The sequence below is a fragment of the Phocoena sinus genome, chromosome 2, assembly GCF_008692025.1.
Source record: "Phocoena sinus isolate mPhoSin1 chromosome 2, mPhoSin1.pri, whole genome shotgun sequence".
Lineage (NCBI taxonomy): Eukaryota > Metazoa > Chordata > Mammalia > Artiodactyla > Phocoenidae > Phocoena > Phocoena sinus.
The window spans coordinates 163,209,870-163,228,714 of NC_045764.1; the positions used below are offsets into that span (position 1 = coordinate 163,209,870).

Consider the following 18,845-nt stretch of genomic DNA (forward strand, 5'->3'; position numbering starts at 1 on the left):
ATCAATCATGAACATTAGTTAAAATGCTCCTGGAAAATTCTTCAGAATTATTTTGGTAATTTTTTTTACAGCTTTTTTGTTCTAGGGACTTAACTGCTCCTAGTTAACAAGAGAAATAAGTGTGGATATCTGAGGTTGTCTCTTGCTTTCTACCACTGTGGCCCTGTCCACCAACCAACACACGCACATAGAGAAGAAACCAACAGTGAGGGAAAGAGATTCTGATTGACTGGTTTTATAGTATGTATTACGTTATTACATCAACACTATGAATTATAACTATCTTCTCTGACAAAGTTTCTTTGACAAATTTACAAGTAAGAAGACTATTATTCGATGAAAATGTATTGATTTCTAAAAATTCTGAATTAAGTCTTCTGGGAAACTGGTATGCAAATTCTGTGATTTCTTTAAGAAGCAGAGGGAGGTCAAAGCCTGGGAATACTCATACATTAGCAGTCCGTAACACATCACAAAAGTAAAAGTACTCAATATTAATAGAGCATATATATTGATAGAGCATATAACAGAAGAACCGTTCCTAGGTGAAGGTGTTAGAGGAAACAGACCAAAAGAAGTGGAGTTTAAACTTCATTCTGAGGAATTAATGGGACTTAGCTCAGCAGAAGACAGGAACTGGGAGGAAAAAGCCTACATTCCAGCAGAGCTAAAACTATGTGAAATTGCTGATGGCAAGAGAAAGCATTCAAGCTCAGCTTGAGAAGCCCAGTATAGTGGTACTGAAACAAGCAAAGGGGGCTTTGATGTGAGCAGAGTCTCGCAGGGAAGACTAAGGGAAAATTATAAAAGTCTTCATACATCTAAAGATTTTTGGCCTTAACTTGTAAATATAAGCTAGGGTGGGATGAATCAATCAGATCACTAATCTGGTAAAAACAGAGTAAAAAACAAATTGAAGGAGTATAACAGCAGGATTAAGACCAATTAGAAGACTACTACAGATGGTGGTTGCTCAGACTTCAGAAAGAAGTGAAATGATCTGAAATATACAGTATTATACAATCCATACTATTATAGAGTATTTAGTATATGTTAAAGATATTATCATTCTAATCTTATTCACAAACCTCAACTAAAATGCTCCTAGACAATTCATCAGGTAAGTAAAATCAACAGGATGTAGTGATGGATTATAAATGGTGGTTACCTCCTAGAGAAATGGAAATAAAAACAAAAATAAACAAATGGGACCTAATGAAACTTAAAATCTTTTGCACAGCTAAAGAAACCATAAACAACACAAAAAGACAACCCTCAGAATGGGAGAAAATATTTGCAAATGAAGCAACAGACAAAGGATTAATCCTCAAAATATACAAGCAGCTCAATATCAAAAAACAACCTAATCCAAAAATGGGCAGAAGACCTAAATAGACATTTCTCCAAAGAAGATATACAGATTGCCAACAAACACATGAAAGAATGCTCAACATCACTGATCATTAGAGAAATGCAAATCAAAACTACAGTGAGGTATCACCTCACATAGGTCAGAATGGCCATCACCAAAAAATCTACAAACAATAAACGCTGGAGAGGGTGTGGAGAAAAGGGAACCCTCCTGCACTGCTGGTAGGAATGTAAACTGATACAGCCACTATGGAGAGTATGGAGGTTCCTCAAAAAACTAAAAATAGAGCTACCATATGACCCAGCAATCCTACTACTGGGCATATACCCTGAGAAAACCATAATTCAAGAGACATGTACCACAGTGTTCACTACTGCACTATTTACAGTAGCAAAGACACGGAAGCAACCTAACTGTCCATCGACAGATGAATGGATAAAGAAGATGTAGCACATATATACAATGGAATATTACTCAGCCACAAAAAGAAACGAAATTGAGTTACTTGTAGTGAAGTGGATGGACCTAGAGTCTATCATACAGAGTGAAGTAAGTCAGAAAGAGAAAAAATATGCTAACACATGTATATGGAACGTAAAAAAAAAAAGGTTCTCATGAACCTAGGGGCAGGACAGGAATAAAGACACAGACGTAGAGAATGGACTTGAGGACACAGGGGAGGGGGGAAGGGGAAGCTGGGATGAAGTGAGTCAGTAGCATTGACATATATACACTACCAACTGTAAAGCAAAGAGCTAGTGGGAAGCAGATGCATAGCGCAGGGAGATCAGCTCGGTGCTTTGTGACCACCTAGAAGGGTGGGATAGGGAGGGTGGGAGGGAGGCTCAAGAAGGAGGGGATATGGTGATATATGTATACATATAGCTGATTCACTTTGTTATACAGCAGAAACTAACACAACATTGTAAAGCAATTATACTCCAATAAAGATGTAAAAAAAAAAAAAATGGTGGTTAGAGAGAGAGGTATCAATGATAATGCCTAGGTTTTTGGCTTATACAAGAACATGGACAGAATAGGGCCCAGAGACAGAAGATCAGTTTGGGAGGGGGGATGCTGGGTTCAGCTTTGGACATGCTGAATTGCAGATGTCTTTGAGATACCCAAGTGATGTTAAATAAGCAACTGAATATGCATGACTGGAGTTTAGAGGCAATAACAGGGCTAGAACTATGCATCTGGGATCATCAAGCTATGTGTAGTAACTGAAGCTACAGGTAGGATGAGATTACCTAGTGAGAACATACAGACTAAAAAAGAGCAGGAAGCCTAGAATCTGAGCTTTGAGGGACTTCAATTTTACTGGGTAGGCAGAAGATAATTAGCATATAAAGAAAATGGAGCCAGAGGCTGCAAAGACAAAGAGAATTAACATCTAAAGCCAGGGAAGAGCATGTTTTGAGAAGGAGCAAGTTGTTCAAGGGGTCAAATTTACTGCTGAGAATCAATTTAGATGAGAACTGAAAAATATCTCCTGGTTTTAGTTACAGGGCACTATTAGTGAGGGTTTTCCAATTTAAAGATGAAGGCAAAAGCTATATTGGAATGGGGGTAGAAAGTTGATAAGTTAATTGGAAGGAAAGAGAGATAGTAAAATAGGCAGGTTTTTGAGATTTTTACTGTGAAAGAGAAGAGAGATGTGATATAACCAAAGAGGGCCTCAGGCTCGAGGTAGGAATTTTAAGATAAGACATATTTGAGCATGTTTTTTTTTTTTTTGCGGTACGTGGGCCCCTCACTGCTGTGGCCTCTCCCGTTGCGGAGCACAGGCTCCGGACGCGCAGGCTCAGCGGCCATGGCTCACAGGCCCAGCCGCTCCGCGGCATGTGGGATCTTCCCGGACCGGGGCACGAACCTGTGTCCCCTGCATCGGCAGGCGGACTCTCAACCACTGCGCCACCAGGGAAGCCCTGAGCATGTTTTAATAGTGCTCTTGGTGGGGGCAGAGAGACAAAAACACCTTCGATGTGAAAAAACAATGGACATAAAAGAGTTACTTTTTGAAAGCCAGGAAACAACTTTCAGAACTTATTACTCCCATGAAATGAGGCAGACAAAATATAAATATGTTGAAAAAAAATTAAATGAATGTGTGATTAGTTAGGGGAAAAACTGTCCTAATCCTTTTAAAGTTGATATAACTCAGCAGTGACACTGTCAGAAAAGACAAGTGGCTAGAGACTGGTAGAATCTAAAATGGTAACGTTAATATTTTTACAACTAAAGTCTACCCCATACACTGCAGGAAACCTTACTCCATCTTCAGCATAATTTATTAACCATGCTCACCAAGCTCTTCCACTGAAGTCTCCCTAATTACTTATGAGAATGAATTAGCGCCTCTGAAGAGTCTGATGTTGATAATACCATGCAGCCCACCACCAAAGTTTTATATGTATTCACATGTATCTTCTAATTTGAAAAATATTTGCAATTTTTCATTTGACTCCATGATATTAGTGTTTGTTTTAATATAAAGTTATTTAACATTTTTATCACAAGGAAAAGAGACGTTCTAAGAAGTTATATGATTTTGCCCTGGCACATCACCTTGTACTCCAATTTAAGAATCAGTGTGTTAGTTTCTAATCTATGCTATGTTCCTCTAATCATAACATAACCACTCCTGTGAGGGCACTTTACTACTGCTATACTTATAAATTCTGCTCTATGATACAGAGAATATACACAGCGAACCAAGAAGAAACAGTGACCAGGTAAATCAAGAAGGATTAGGAATATTTTTGAGGGAGTTCCCTGGTGGCCTATTGGTTAGGATTCCAGGCTTTCACTGCCATGGCCCAGAGTTCAATCTCTGGTCAGGGAACTGAGATCGCGCAAGCTGTGCGACGCATGCCTCACTTACCCCCCAAAAAGAATATTTTTGAGTTGCTAAAATACTGACTTATTAGAGATAATTTATTCACCCAGTTTCTTGCATACAATAATTGAAAGGACAAGTAAATGTACAAACGAAAAAATAACAATCACTATTTTTAATGCATACCAACTATCTGATAGAAATTCTCAGGTGTTTTACACGCATCTTAAATTCTTGGTTGTAAAACAACTCAAATGTACTTAATGACACTGAGTTTTACACTTAAAAATGTTTAAAATGGTAAATTTTATATTATGTATGTTTTATCACAATAAAAAATTAGATTAAGAGAAAAATCTCAGCATATCTCATTATAGAAACCTGTCCCAGAAAGAAGAGTCATATCTATAGCAGCTCAGAAGTACAAGAGGACATGATGTATCTGAAAAAATGAAAGATGTTTTATACATGCTAAAAGAAAGAGACTGCAGTAGAAAGAAATAGGCTAGAGAGATGGGCAGGATATGCTATGTTAAGAATTATGAACTTCATCCTAAGGACAGTGCGATGCTTTTATCATACTTTAGAAAGACGAGGGATGCAAACAAATGTGTTTTAAAAGGCATCACTATAACTGTAGAGTGTTAAAAAGGACTTGAGGAAGCAAAATAGGAGGTAAGGAGGCCAGCTGAGATTCTATTCCACCAATCCAGGTAAGACATGGCAAAAGTTTATAAAAGAGTACGTGGTGAGAGTGGAAGGAAGTAGATTAATTTGAGAGCTATTTAGGAATTAGGTTCTCCAAAATTTAGTGATTAACTAGACATGAGAGACAAAGGAAAGAAATGAATCAGTGGTTTCTGGATTGGGCAACTGGGTGGATGGCCCTATGATTCATTAAACTGGATGTGAAAAATTTCATAGATACTTGTCATCGTGAACACGTGTGGATCTACAGCAAATTTTTAAATGGCTGTATAGAATTCAATTGAATGCAATAATCCAACATATCTATAACCCAACAAAAGATGCTAACTGCTTTAACAAATTCTTTAAACTTTTCTAATCACCCAAACAAAGGGAGAGATGCAGGCATTTTTTTCAAAGCATAAATCTGCAAATAACAACAAAACCATTCACTCATTTTTAACAGTTTCAAGGTCTCATTCTCCCTCTTCTATGTCAGAAGATCATTACTGAAAATCAATACTACTAAGAAATGGAAATCAAGACCCAAATTTAACTCAAAATTTTAGTCATTAATCTACTAAGCATTCTTAATCGCCCAAACCAAGGGTTTTGAGTTAACTTAATTTTCTGACAAAGCCATTTTTAAAAACATATTTTTTATACTTAATGAAACTAATATTTGAGAAAATGTATGTTAATAAGAAGGGAGGGGGTTAAAGGAAATGGGTAAAAATAAGTACTATGCACTCTACCTCACTTAACAGAAATTTACTCTCTCTTTCTACTTCTACCCTATTACATACCTTACTCTAAGTACAGTGAATGAGCCATCCTTCATTCCAAGGGCAAGATGGATCCCATCTACATTTACAGCTGCACAACGAATTGGTTCTTCCATATTACACCTTGCTATTAGTGCATGATCAACTAGGCTCCATATCCTGTAACATTTAATTAAAATAAAAGAACAGTTAACTAACATATGCTTAAAAAACGATAGACTCTATGAAAAAACTGTTGGTTAAAATAATAATTTCATTTTAAGGAGGCAAGATAAACCTAGATTTTTAACTGTATGCTTGTGGCTGGGAATTCTTATCTACGAAACAGAAGTACTCTTAATGCTTAAAATGACAAGGGTTAATAGAATTTTATTTATTTATTTATTTTAACATCTTTATTGGAGCATAATTGCTTTACATTGTGGTGTTAGTTCCTGCTGTATAACAAAGTGTATCAGCTACACATATACATATATCCCCATATTCCCTCCCTCTTGCATCTCCCTCCCACCCTCCCTATCCCACCCTTCTAGGTGGTCACAATGCACTGAGCTGATCTCCCTGTGCTATGCAGCTGCTTCCCACTACCTATTTTACATTTGGCAGTGTATATATGTCAATGCCACTCTCTCACTTCATCCCAGCTTACCCTTCCCCCTCCCCATGTCCTCAAGTCCATTTTCTACGTCTGCATCTTTATTCCTGTCCTGCCCCTAGGTTCTTCAGAACCATTTTCTTTTTTTAGATTCCATATATATGTGTTACCATATGGTATTTGTTTTTCTCTTTCTGACTTACTTCACTCTGTATGACAGACTCTAGGTCCATCTACCTCACTACAAATAACTCAATTTCGTTTCTTTTTATGGCTGAGTAATATTCCATTGTATATATATGCCACATCTCCTTTATCCATTCATCTGTCGATGGACACTTAGGTTGCTTCCATGTCCTGGCTATTGTAAATAGAGCTGCAATGAACATTGCATTATGGTTTTGAATTATGGTTTTCTCAGGGTATATGCCCAGTAGTGGGATTGCTGGGGCGTATGGTAGTTCTATTTTTAGGTTTTTGAGGAACCTCCATACTGTTCTCCATAGTGGCTGTATCAATTTACATTCCCACCAACAGTGCAAGAGGGTTCCCTTTTCTCCACACCCTCTCACGCATTTATTGTTTGTAGATTTTTTGATGATGGCCATTCTGACCGGGGTGAGGTGATACCTCATTGTAGTTTTGATTTGCATTTCTCTAATGATTACTGATGTGGAGCATCCTTTCATGTGTTTGTTGGCAATCTGTATATCTGCTTTGGAGAAATGTCTATTTAGGTCTTCTGCCCATTTTTCGATTGGGTTTTTTGTTTTTTTGAGATTTAGCTACATGAGTTGCTTGCATATTTTGGAGATTACTGCTTTGTAAGTGGCTTCGTTTGCAATTATTTATCCCATTCTGAGGGTGGTGTTTTCGTCTTGTTTATGGTTTCCTTAGCTGTGCAAAAGCTTTTAAGTTTCATTAGGTCCCATTTGTTTATGTTTGTTTTTATTTCCATTTCTCCAGGAAGTGGGCCAAAAAGGATCTTGCTGTGATTTATGTCAGAGTGTCCTGCCTATGTTTTCCCCTAAGAGTTTTATAGTGCCTGGCCTTACATTTAGGTCTTTAATCCATTTTGAGTTCATTTTTGTGTATGGTGCTAGGGAGTGTTCTAATTTCATTCTTTTACATGTAGTTGTCCAGTTGTCCCAGCACCACTTATTGAAGAGACTGTCATTTGCCATTGTGTATTCTTGCCTCCTTTATCAAAGATAAGGTGACCATATGTGCGTGGGTTTATCTCTGGGCTTTCTATCCTGTTCCATTGATCTATATTTCTGTTTTTGTTCCAGTACCATACTGTCTTGATTACTGTGGCTTTGTAGTATAGTCTGAAGTCAGGGAGCCTGACTCCTCCTGCTCCGTTTTTCTACCTCAAGATTGCTTTGGCTATTTGGGGTCTTCTGTGTTTCCATAGAAACTGTGAAATTTTTGCTCTAATTCTGTGAAAAATGCCAGTGGTAGTTTGATAGGGATTGCATTGAATCTGTAGATTGATTTGGGTAGTATAGTCATTTTCACAATATTGATTCTTCCAATCCAAGAACATGGTGTATCTCCATCTGTTTGTATCACCTTTAATTTCTTTCATCACTACCTTATAGTTTTCGGCATACAGGTCTTTTGTCTCCTTAGGCAGGTTTATTCCTAGATATTTTATTCTTTCTGTTGCAAGGGTAAATGGGAGTGTTTCCTTAATTTCTCTTCCAGATTTTCATCATTATTGTATAGGAATGAAAGAAATTTCTGTGCATTAATTGTGTATCCTGCTACTTTACCAAATTCATTGATTAGCTCTAGTAGTTTTCTGGTAGTATCTTTAGGATTCTCTACGTACAGTATCGTGTCATCTGCAAACAGTGACAGTTTTACTTCTTCTTTTCCGATTTGGATTCCTTTTATTTCTTTTTCTTCTCTGACTGCTGTGGCTAAAACTTCCAAAACCATGTTGAGTATTAGTGGTGAGAGTGGGCAACCTTGTCTTGTTCCTGATCTTAGTGAAAATGGTTTCAGTTTTTCACCATTGAGAATGATGTTGGCTGTGGCTCTGTCATATATGGCCTTAATTATGTTGAGGTAAGTTCCCTCTATGTGTACTTTCTGGAGAGTTTTTATCATAAATGGGTGTTGAATTTTGTTGAAAGCTTTTTCTGCACCTACTGAGATGATGATATGGTTTTTCTCCTTCAATTTGTGAATATGGTGTATCACATTGATTGATTTACTATGCAATGAATCCTTGCATTCCTGGGATAAACCCCACTTGATTATGGTGTATGATCCTTTTAATGTGTTGCTGGATTCTGTTTGCTAGTATTTTGTTAAGAAGTTTTGCATCTATGTTCATCAGTGATACGGGCCTGTAGTTTTCCTTTTTTGTGCCATCTTTGTGTGGTTTTGGTAGCAGGGCGATTGTGGCCTCATAGAATAGTTTGGGAATGTTCCTCCCTCTGCTATATTTTGGAAGAGTTTGAGAAGGATAGGTGTTAGCTCTTCTCTAAATGTTTGATAGAATTCTCCTGTGAAGTCATCTTGTCCAGGGCTTTTGTTTGTTGGAAGATTTTTAATCACCGTTTCAATTTCAGTGCTTGTGATTGGTCTGTTTATATTTTCTATTTCTTCCTCATTCAGCCTCAGAAGATTGTGCTTTTCTAAGAATTTGTCCATTTCCTTCAGGTTGCCCATTTTATTGGCATATAGTTGCTTGTAGTAATCTCTCATGATCCTTTGTATTTCTGCAGTGTCAGTTGTTACTTCTCCTTTTTCATTTCTAATTCTGCTGATTTGAGTCTTCTCCCTTTTTTCCTTGATGGGTCTGGCTAATGGTTTACCAATTTTGTTTATCTTTTCAAAGAACCAGCTTTTAGTTTTATTGATCTTTGCTGTCATTTCCTTCATTTCTTTTTCATTTATTTCTGATCTGATCTTCATGATTTCTTTCCTTCTGCTGACTTTGGGGTTTTTTTGTTCTTCTTTCTCTAAATGCTTTAGGTGTAAGGTTAGGTTGTTTATTTGAGATTTTTCTTGTTCCATGAGGTAGGATTATATTGCTATAAATTTCCCTCTTAGAACTGCTTTTGGTGCATCCCACAGGTTTTGGGTTGTCGTGTTTTCATTGTCATTTGTTTCTAGGTATTTTTTGATTTCCTCTTTGATTTCTTCAGTGATCTCTTGGTTATATAGTAGTGTATTGTTTAGTCTCCATGTTTTTTTTTTTTTTCCAGATTTTTTCCTGTAATTGGTATCTAGCCTCATAGCACTGTGGTCAGAAAAGATACTTGATACGATTTCAATCTTCTTAAATTTACCAAGGCTTGACTTGTGACCCAAGATATGATCTATCCTGGAGAATGTTCCATGAGCACTTGAGAGTGTAATCTGCTGTTTTTGGATGGAATGTCCTATAAATATCAATGAAATCCATCTTGGTTAATGTATCATTTAAAGCTTGTGTTTCCTTATTTATTTTCATTTTGGATCACCTGTCCTTTGGTGAAAGTGGGGTGTTAAAGTCCCCTACTATTATTGTGTTATTGTCGATTTCCCATTTTATGGCTGTTAGCATTTGCCTTATGTATTGAGGTGCTCCTATGTTGGGTGTGTAAATATTTACAATTGTTATATCTTCTTCTCGGATTGATCCCTTGATCCTTATGTAGTGTCCTTCTTTGTCTCTTGTAATAGTCTTTATTTTAAAGTCTATTTTGTCTGATATGAGAATTGCTACTACAGCTTTCTTTTGATTTCCATTTGCATGGAATATCTTTTTCCATCCCCTCACTTTCAGTCTGTATGTGTCCCTAGGTCTGAAGTGGGTCTCTTGTAGTCAGCATATATATGGGTCTTGTTTTTGTATCCATTCAGCCAGTCTGTGTCTTTTGGTTGGAACACTTAATCCATTTACATTGAAGGTAATTATCGATATGTATGTTCCTATTACCACTTACTTAATTGTTCTGGGTTTTTATTGTAAGTCTTTTCCTTCTCTTGTGTTTCCTGCCTAGAGAAGTTCCTTTAACATTTGTTGTACAGCTGGTTTTGTGGTGCTGAATTCTCTTAGCTTTTGCTTGTCTGTAAAGATTTTAATTTCTCTGTCGAACCTGAATGAGATCCTTGCTGAGTAGAGTAATCTTGGTTGTAGGTTTTTCCCTTTCGTCACTTAAATATGTCCTGCCACTCCCTTCTGGCTTTCAGAGTTTCTGCTGAAAGATCAGTTGTTAACCTTATGGGGATTCCCTTGTATGTTAATTGTTGATTTTCCCTTGCTGTTTTTAATTTTTCTTTGTATTTAATTTTTGATAATTTGATTAATATGTTTCTTGTCTTATGTATTGAGGTGCATGTTTCTCCCTGGATTTAGCCTGTATGGGACTCACTGCACCTCTTGGACTTGATTGACTATTTCCTTTCCCATATTAGGGAAGTTTTCAACTATAATCTCTTCAAATATTTTCTCAGTCCCTTTCTTTTTCTATTCTTCTGGGACCCCCTATAATTTGAATGTTGTTGCATTTAATGTTGTCCCAGAGGTCTCTGAGACTGTCCTTATTTCTTTTCATTCTTTTTTCTTAATTCTGCTCTGCAGTAGTTATTTCCACTATTTTATCTTTTAGGTCACTTACCCGTTCTTCTGCCTCAGTTATTCTGCTATTGATTCCTTCTAGAGAATTTTTAATTTCATTTATTGTTTTGTTCGTCATTGTTTGTTTGCTCTTTAGTTTTTCTAGGTCCTTGTTAAACGTTTCTTGTATTTTCTCCATTCTATTCCCAAGATTTTGGATCACCTTTACTATCATTACTCTGATTTCTTTTTCAGGTAGACTGCCTATTTTCTCTTCAGTTGTTTGTTCTGGTGGGTTTTTACTTTGCTCCTTCATCTGCTGTATATTTCTCTGTCTTCTCATTTTGCTTAACTTACTGTGTTTGGGGTCTCATTTTTGCAGGCTGCGGGTTTGTAGTTCCCGTTGTTTTTGATGTCTGCCCCCAATGGATGAGGATGGTTCAGTGGCTTGTGCAGGCTTCCTGGTGAAGTGGACTGGTGCCTGTGTTCTGATGGATGAGGCTGGATCTTTTCTCTCTGGTGTGCAGGGCTGTGTCCGGCAGTGTGTTTTGGGGTGTCTATTAACTTATAATTTTAGGTGGCCTCCCTGCTAATGGGTGGGGTTGTGTTCCTGTCTTGCTAGGTGTTTGGCATGGGGTGTCCAGCACTGTAGCTTGCTGGTTGTTGGGTGGAGCTGGGTCTTATCGTTGAGACGGAGATCTCTGGGAGAGCTCTTGCCAAATGATATTACATGGGGCCAGGAGGTCTCTGGAGGTCCAATGTCCTGAACTCGGCTCTCCCACCTCCGAGGCTCAGGTCTGACAGCCAGCCAGAGCACCAAGACCTTGTCAGCCATACGGCTATTTTGGACTCAGCCGAATATGGAGCAAAGCAACAAAATGGAGTGGATCAGTGACTCAATTTTTAGGGCATCAGAACCACTTGGAGGGCTTGTGAAAACACAGGTTGCTGGGCTGCACCTCAGAATTTCTGGTCCAGAATTTTTCATTCAGACTTTTCTGATTCTGACCTTTTGGCCTAGAGAAAAGTTTGACTGTTTCTGAGCTGCCTGGCTCTGCAGAACGTTGCTCTCTCCCCAGCTCTAGGAATATTCTTCTGCCTTCCTCACTGGGGGCTGTGGGAGGATGAACTGGGGCCCTGTACTCCCAATTAGCCAGATGAGGAAACTGAAGTTGAGAGCAACCAGAAAACTTGCCCCAGGTACACAGGGTGTAAGAAGTAGACTCGGGTGCCAAATCAAGTCCTCTACCAACAGGGCCACTGTCATGCTGCCTCTTCTTGCCTTGAAGATAATGAAGCAGAGTCTCCGGTCCAGGTGGTCTCAACATCACATTACTCTCTAAAGGCGAGTCCTCGGAACCAGCTCCTACTGTGGGAGCAGTGGGCAGAATACCAGAATCTTTTATTTTTAAGATGATGTAATAACATTAATTTTTTCCAATCATTCATTTTAGGTGGATGATTTCTACCCTGATTAAAGGCGAGATACATATATAGTATAGTGGTGTATGGTATACACCATGTATAGTCTTTTAAGAATAACACTTCAGATTATGCAAATTTAGTCTTTTCCAGACCCTAATGTTAGAAAACTGTAACAAGAAGTAAAAAACGCCCATTGTTTGAAAGTTAAGTATTACACTTCCAAATAACATAAAGGACAAAGACCAAAATTCTAATGAAAACTAGTAATATTTTAGAAGTAAATTACAACAGAAGTATTTCATATCAAAACTTGTGATATAGCTGAAATAGTACTTAGGGAGAAATTTAAATGCAGATATTATCAAAATAAAGGCTACAACTTAATGAACGAGCATCTACTCTAAAAGGTTAGGAAAAGATCAGCAAAACTAAGTATATTTTTAAACATTTTATAGCAGTATCTTATTTTTAAAAATTCTGTTTGTTTTTGCTGTTTTCTATGAATTTGTATATTGTTTCTATATCCAGGAATTTTGCTAAATTCTCTTTTTAATTCCAATAATTTCTCTGTATTTTCCTTTTAATTCTCTACATATACAATTATAACACCTGCAAATGACAGTTGTTTCTTCTTTTCTATTCAAAAATCTCTCTCTCTCTCTATATATACATCTATTGAAAATATATACACATATACACACATATACATATATATATACACATATATATATATTTAGGCTCACTGTGCTGACAAACACTTCTAGTCTGTAGCTGAATATAATGGTGAAGAATAAAATAATGAAAAATATAATGGTGAAAGTGGGCACCATTTTCTTCTTCCTCATTTTAAAGGAAAACTTTCAGTGTTTCAACATTAAACATGATACTTCCTGATGACTTTCTATGCCCACAGATTGTGGGCCACACTGGGCCCACTGCCTGTCTTTGTATAGTCTACAAGCTAAGAATGGTTTTGCATTTTTTTAATTGAAGTATAGTTGATTTACAATATTGTGTTAGTTTCAGGTATACAGCATAGTGATTCAGTTATTATTTTTTAGCAGATTATATTCCATTATAGGTTATTATAAGATATTGAATATAATTCCCTGTGCTATACAGTAAATTCTTATTGTTTATGTAGAGTGGTTTGTATGTGGTAATACCATACTCCTAATTTGTCCCCCGACCCGCCTTGGTGACCATAAGCTTCTTTCTTTTTTTTAAAATAAATAAATAAATTTATTTATTATTTATTTTATTATTTATTAAATTTATTCAAATAAATTTATTTTTGGCTGCATTGGGTCTTTGTTGCTGCACACAGGCTTTCTCTAGTTGCAGTGAGCGGGGGCTGCTCTTTGTTGTGGTACAAGGACTTCTCATCACAGTGGCTTCTCTTGTGGAGCACAGGCTCTAGGTGCTCAGGTTTCAGTAGTTGTGGCACGTGGGCTCAGTAGAAAACAGAGAAAATTCTCTGATTTATGTCAGAGAATGTTATGCCTATGTTCTCTTCTAGGAGTTTTATGGTATTGTGTCTTACACTTAGGTTTTTAAGCCACTTTGAATTTATTTTTGTATATGTTGTCAGGGAATGTTTTAATTTTATTAATTTACATGTAGCTGTCCAGCTTTCCTAGTATCACCTGTTGAAGAGATTATCTTTCCTCCATTCTATATTCTTGTCTCCTTTGTTGTAGATTGACCACAGGTGCATAGTTTATTCCTGGGTTCTCTATTCGATTCCATTGATCTATATGTCTGTTTTTGTGTCAATCGCATGCTGTTTTGATTACTGCGGCTTTGTAGTACAGTCTGAAGTCTGAAAGGATTATACCTCCAGCTTTGTTCTTTTTTTCTCAGGATTTCTTTGGCAATTCTGGGTCTTTTGTGGTTCCATATACATTTTAGGATTATCTGTTCTAGTTCTGTGAAAAATGTCATAGGTAATTTGATAGGGATTGCATTTAATCTGTAGATTGCTTTGGGTAGTATGGACATTTTTAACAATATTAATTTTTCCAATCCAAAAGCATGGTATATTTTTCCATTTCTTTGAATCATCTTCAATTTCCTTTTTCAATATTTTGTAGTTTTCAGTGCATAGGTCTTTCACCTCCTCCATTAAGCTTATTCCTAGTTATTTTTTCTTTGATGTGACTTTAAATGGAATTAAAAAAATTTTTTTCTTTCTGATATTTCATTATTAGTATAAAGAAATGCAACAGATTTCTGTATATTAATCTTGTATCCTGCTACCATGATAAATTCATTTATTAGTTCTAATAGTTTTTGTGTGAAGACTTCAGGGTTCTCTATGTAGAGTATCATGTCATTTGCAAGTAGTTACAGTTTTATCTCTTCCTTCATAATTTGGATACCTCATTTCTTTTTCTTGTCTGATTTCTGTGGCTAAGACTTCCAATACTATGTTGAATAGAAGTGGTGAGATTGGGCATCCTTGTCTTGTTTTTGAATTTAGTGGGAAAGCATTTAGCTTTTCACTGTTGAGTATTACATTGGCTGCAGGCTTGTTATAAGCAGCTTTTATTATGTTGAGATATGTTCCCTCTATACCCACTTTGGTGAGAGTTTTTATCATGAATGGATACTGAATTTTTTTAAATGCTTTTTCTGCATCTGTTGAGTTGATCATGTGGTTTTTGTCTTTTCTTTTGTTAATATAGTGCATCACAATGATTAATTTGAGTATGCTGAACTATCCTTGTGACCCTGGAATGAATCCAATTTGATCATGGTGTATGATCCTTTTAATGTATTGCTGGATTCGGTTTGCTAGTATTTTGTTGAGGATTTTTGCATCTGTATTCATCAAAGATTATCGACTGGTAATTTTTTTTCTGTAGTGTCTCTGTCTGGTTTTGGTATCTGGGTGATGGTTGCCCCACAGAATTAATTTGGGAATGTTCCCTTCTCTTCAGTTTTTTGGAATAGTTTGAGAAGGACAGGTATAAATTCCTTGTATGTTTGGTAGAATTCCCCAGTGAAGCCATCTGGTCCTAGACTTTGGTTTGCAGGGAGGCTGGTTTTTTGTTTTTACTACAAATTCTATCTCACTTCTAGTGATTGGTATGTTCAAATTATGTGTTTCTTCTTGATTCAGTTATAGCAGTTATGCTTCTAGAAACTTGTCCATTTCTTCTAGGTTGTCCAATATGTTGGCATGTAACTGTTCATAGTATGCTCTTATGATTTTTTAGTATTTCTGTGGTATCAGTTGCTATTTCTCCTCTTTCATTTCTTATTTTGTTTAGTTGGATCCTCTTTTCTTCTTGGTGAGTCTGCCTGGAGGTTTGTCAATTTTGTTCATCTTTTCAAAATACCAGCTCTTGGTTTTCTTGATCTATTGGTTTTTTGATCTCTATTTATTTCCTCTCTGATCTTTATTATTTCCTTCCTTCTTCTGACTTTGGGTTTTGCTTGTTCTTTTACCAATTCTTTTAGTTGGTAGGTTAGGTTGTTTGAGATTTTTCCTGTTTCTTTTTTTTTTTTTTTTCCTGTTTCTTGAATAAGGCCTGTATCACTATGAACTTCCCTCCTAGAACTGTTTTTGCTGCATCCATAGATTCTGTAAAGTTGTGTTTTCATTTTTGTTTGTCTCTACGTATTTTATGATTTCTTCTTTGATTTCATTATTGACGCATTGGATTTTTAGTAGCATGTTGTTTAGTATCCAAGTGGTTGTTCTTTTCCTGTTTTTCATTCTGTGGTTAATTTCTAGTTTCATACTGTTGTGGTCAGAAAAAATGCTTGAAATAATTTCTATTCTCTTAAATTTACTGAGGCTTGTTTTCTGACCTAATGTGTGGTCCATCCTAAAGAACATTCCATGCACAACTGGAAAGAAAGTGTACTCTTTTTTGGATGTAGTGTCTTGTAGATATTAATTAAGTCCAACTAATCTACTACATCATTTAGGACCTCTGTTGCCTTATTAATTTTCTGTCTGGATGATCTGTCCATTGATGTCAGTGGAGTGTTAAAGTCTCCTACTATTATTGGGTTATTGTCAATTTCTCCCTTTATGTCTGTATTTGCTTTATATATGTAGGTGCTCCTATATTGGGAGCATGTATGTTAATGAGTATAATATTCTCCTCTTGTACTGATTCCTTTATCACTATACAATGCCCTTCTTTATCTTTCTATTTATTTATTTGGTTGCACCGGTTCTTAGTTTCAGCAGGCAGACTCCTTAGTTGCAGCCTGCCTGGTCCTTAGTTGCAGCACGTGGGCTACTTAGTTGCAGCAGGTGGGCTCCTTAGTTGCGGCTTGCCAGCTCCTTAGTTGCGGCACATGGGCTCTTTAGTTGTGGCTCAACAGCTCCTTAGTTGTGGCATGCAGCCTCCTTAGTTGTGGCATGTGAACTCTTAGTTGTGGCATGCATGTGGGATCTAGTTCCCTGACCAGGGATTGAAACCGGGCCCCCTGCATTGGAAGGTGAAGTCTTAACCACTGGACTGCCAGCAAAGTCCCCCTATTACATGTTTTTGATTTGTGGTTACCACAGAGTTCTAGTGTGTTGACTCATAACTATATCTACTTGCTTTAAACTGACAGTCATTCAAGTTCAAACACATTATACATTTTATATTCCCCTCCCCCACATTTCATAATTTTGATGTTCTATTTTACATTTTCATGCTTTTTACTGTTTATTATAATCATAATCACTTATACAATTTTTTTACTGTTTTTTAATCTACATCTTGCTCATTTAAGTGACCTTCAATCCTTACTATATATTGCCTTTCCTATTGTGATTTTTCCCTTTCCTATAGATTCTTGCTTCTTTTCTATTTAGAGAAGCTCCAATATTTCTTTCAGGATAGGTGTAGTATTGCTGAAATCTTCTAATTTTTGCTTGTCTGAGAAATTCTTTATCCCTCCTTCTATTCTAAATGATAATCTTGCTGGGTAGAGTATCCTAGGTTGCAGGTTTTTCCCTCAGGACTTTGAATATGTCATGTTATTCCATTCTGGCCTGCAAAGTTTCTGCAGAGAAATCAGCGTTATCTTTAAGGAAGTTCCCTTGTAATGGACTCTTTGTTCTTCTCTTGCTGTATTTAGAACCCTCTCTTTAACTTTTACCATTTTAATTATGATATGTCTACATGTGGGTCTGTTTGGGACCCTCTGTGCTTCCTGTACCTGTGTATGTTTCCTTCTTTAGGTTTGGGAAGTTTTCAGCTATAATTTCTTTAAATACATTTTCGATCCCCTTCTCTCCCATTTCTCCTTCTGGAACTTCTATTATGCATAGTTTGGCACATTTTATATTATCCCATAGGCCTCATATATTGCTTTTTTTTTTCATTTGTCTTTCTCTCTGCTGTTCTGATTGGGTGGTGTCCATTATTCTATCTTCCAGATCACTTATTCATTCTTCTGTGTCTTTTAGTTGGCTATTTGTTGCTTCTAGACTGGTTTTTACCTCAGCAATTGAGTTGTCCTTTTTTTTTCTTTTTTTTTTTTGAATTGTCTATTTTTGACTGGTTTATCTTTACGGTTTCTAGTTCCTTGTTACAGTGATCTGCTTTCCTATCAATAATCCTTCTTAATTCAGTTAGCATTTTTATTATCACCTTTTTGAACTTGGGGTCTGGTAGACTGGTGAGCTCTCTTTCATTATTTGTTCTTTCAGGGAATTGCTCTTGTTCTTTCAGTTGGGAGTTGTTTGTCTGCCTTTTCATTTTACTTAACTTTCTCTGTCTCTATGAATTTAAGAGAGACTGTTATCGACTACAATCTCATAGGGATGTTTTTATGTGGGAGTGTCCCTGTGCAGACTATGTGTGTCCAGTGCCTTTGGTGCAAGGGCTGGTTTTGGTGTGAATGCCAGCCACATCTTTCCTCAGGGTATGCTGGCCATTATCATCTTGATCGAGAGGGGGTGGGGGTGGGGGAGAGGGGGGTGGCAGTTGGTGGAGGATCTAAAGCCTGTTCAGGGCATAAGGCAGGACTCCCTCTCTGCTCCATGGCTATTGCCACCTTGTCAGGGACAGGGTCTGCTCCTCAGTTGTTGGAGTAGAAGCCCTGAGGGTCAGGCTTGACCAGGCTCTGTTGCCCCTGAGTGTGTGCCCTGCCCCAAAGGAAGTGAGTGCTGAAGCAAATGAGGCCTGTGCACTCACAGAGGACCTACATGCCGCCTGTGTAGGCATCTGCGGCTCCACTTAGAAGCAGGCCGAGGTTGCATCCCTTCCTCTGTTGTGTTCGTCCCAGATCTAGCACAAGGCTGTAGTGTGGAGTAGGCTGGGGGTCAGGGTACTGTGGCTGCAGGAATTGAGGCTGCACTGCTGCCAGAGATAGGGGCTGCCTCTGTGGCAGTCTTCTCCCAGGACTTGTCTGCCCCAGATCTAACGCTAATCTGCAGTGTGCAGTGAGTGGGAACAGGGCACTCTCACTGGGAGACCAACTGCTGCATGCTCCTGTGTGTGCTGACAAGGGTCACCGCCACCCCAGGCCCACAGTCTGTCTCTGCATCTTTTCCCAGAGACTGGTTGGCCCAGATCTCATGCCAGGCTGTGGTATGGAGCAAGCGGGGCCAGGGTGTTTGC

The 18,845-nt window shown here is 37.6% G+C and overlaps 1 protein-coding gene across 3 annotated transcripts in view; it reads right to left on the reverse strand.

Moving 5' to 3' along the window:
- The window catches only part of EML5 (EMAP like 5), a 172,045-nt gene that overhangs the window by 90,323 nt on the left and 62,877 nt on the right, over positions 1 to 18,845 (reverse strand). For all 3 annotated transcript variants that reach the window (XM_032621288.1, XM_032621290.1, XM_032621289.1), the window contains exon 8: positions 5,708 to 5,845. In XM_032621288.1, the coding sequence (XP_032477179.1) occupies positions 5,708 to 5,845 (138 nt within the window). The remainder of the gene's footprint in view (positions 1 to 5,707; positions 5,846 to 18,845) is intronic.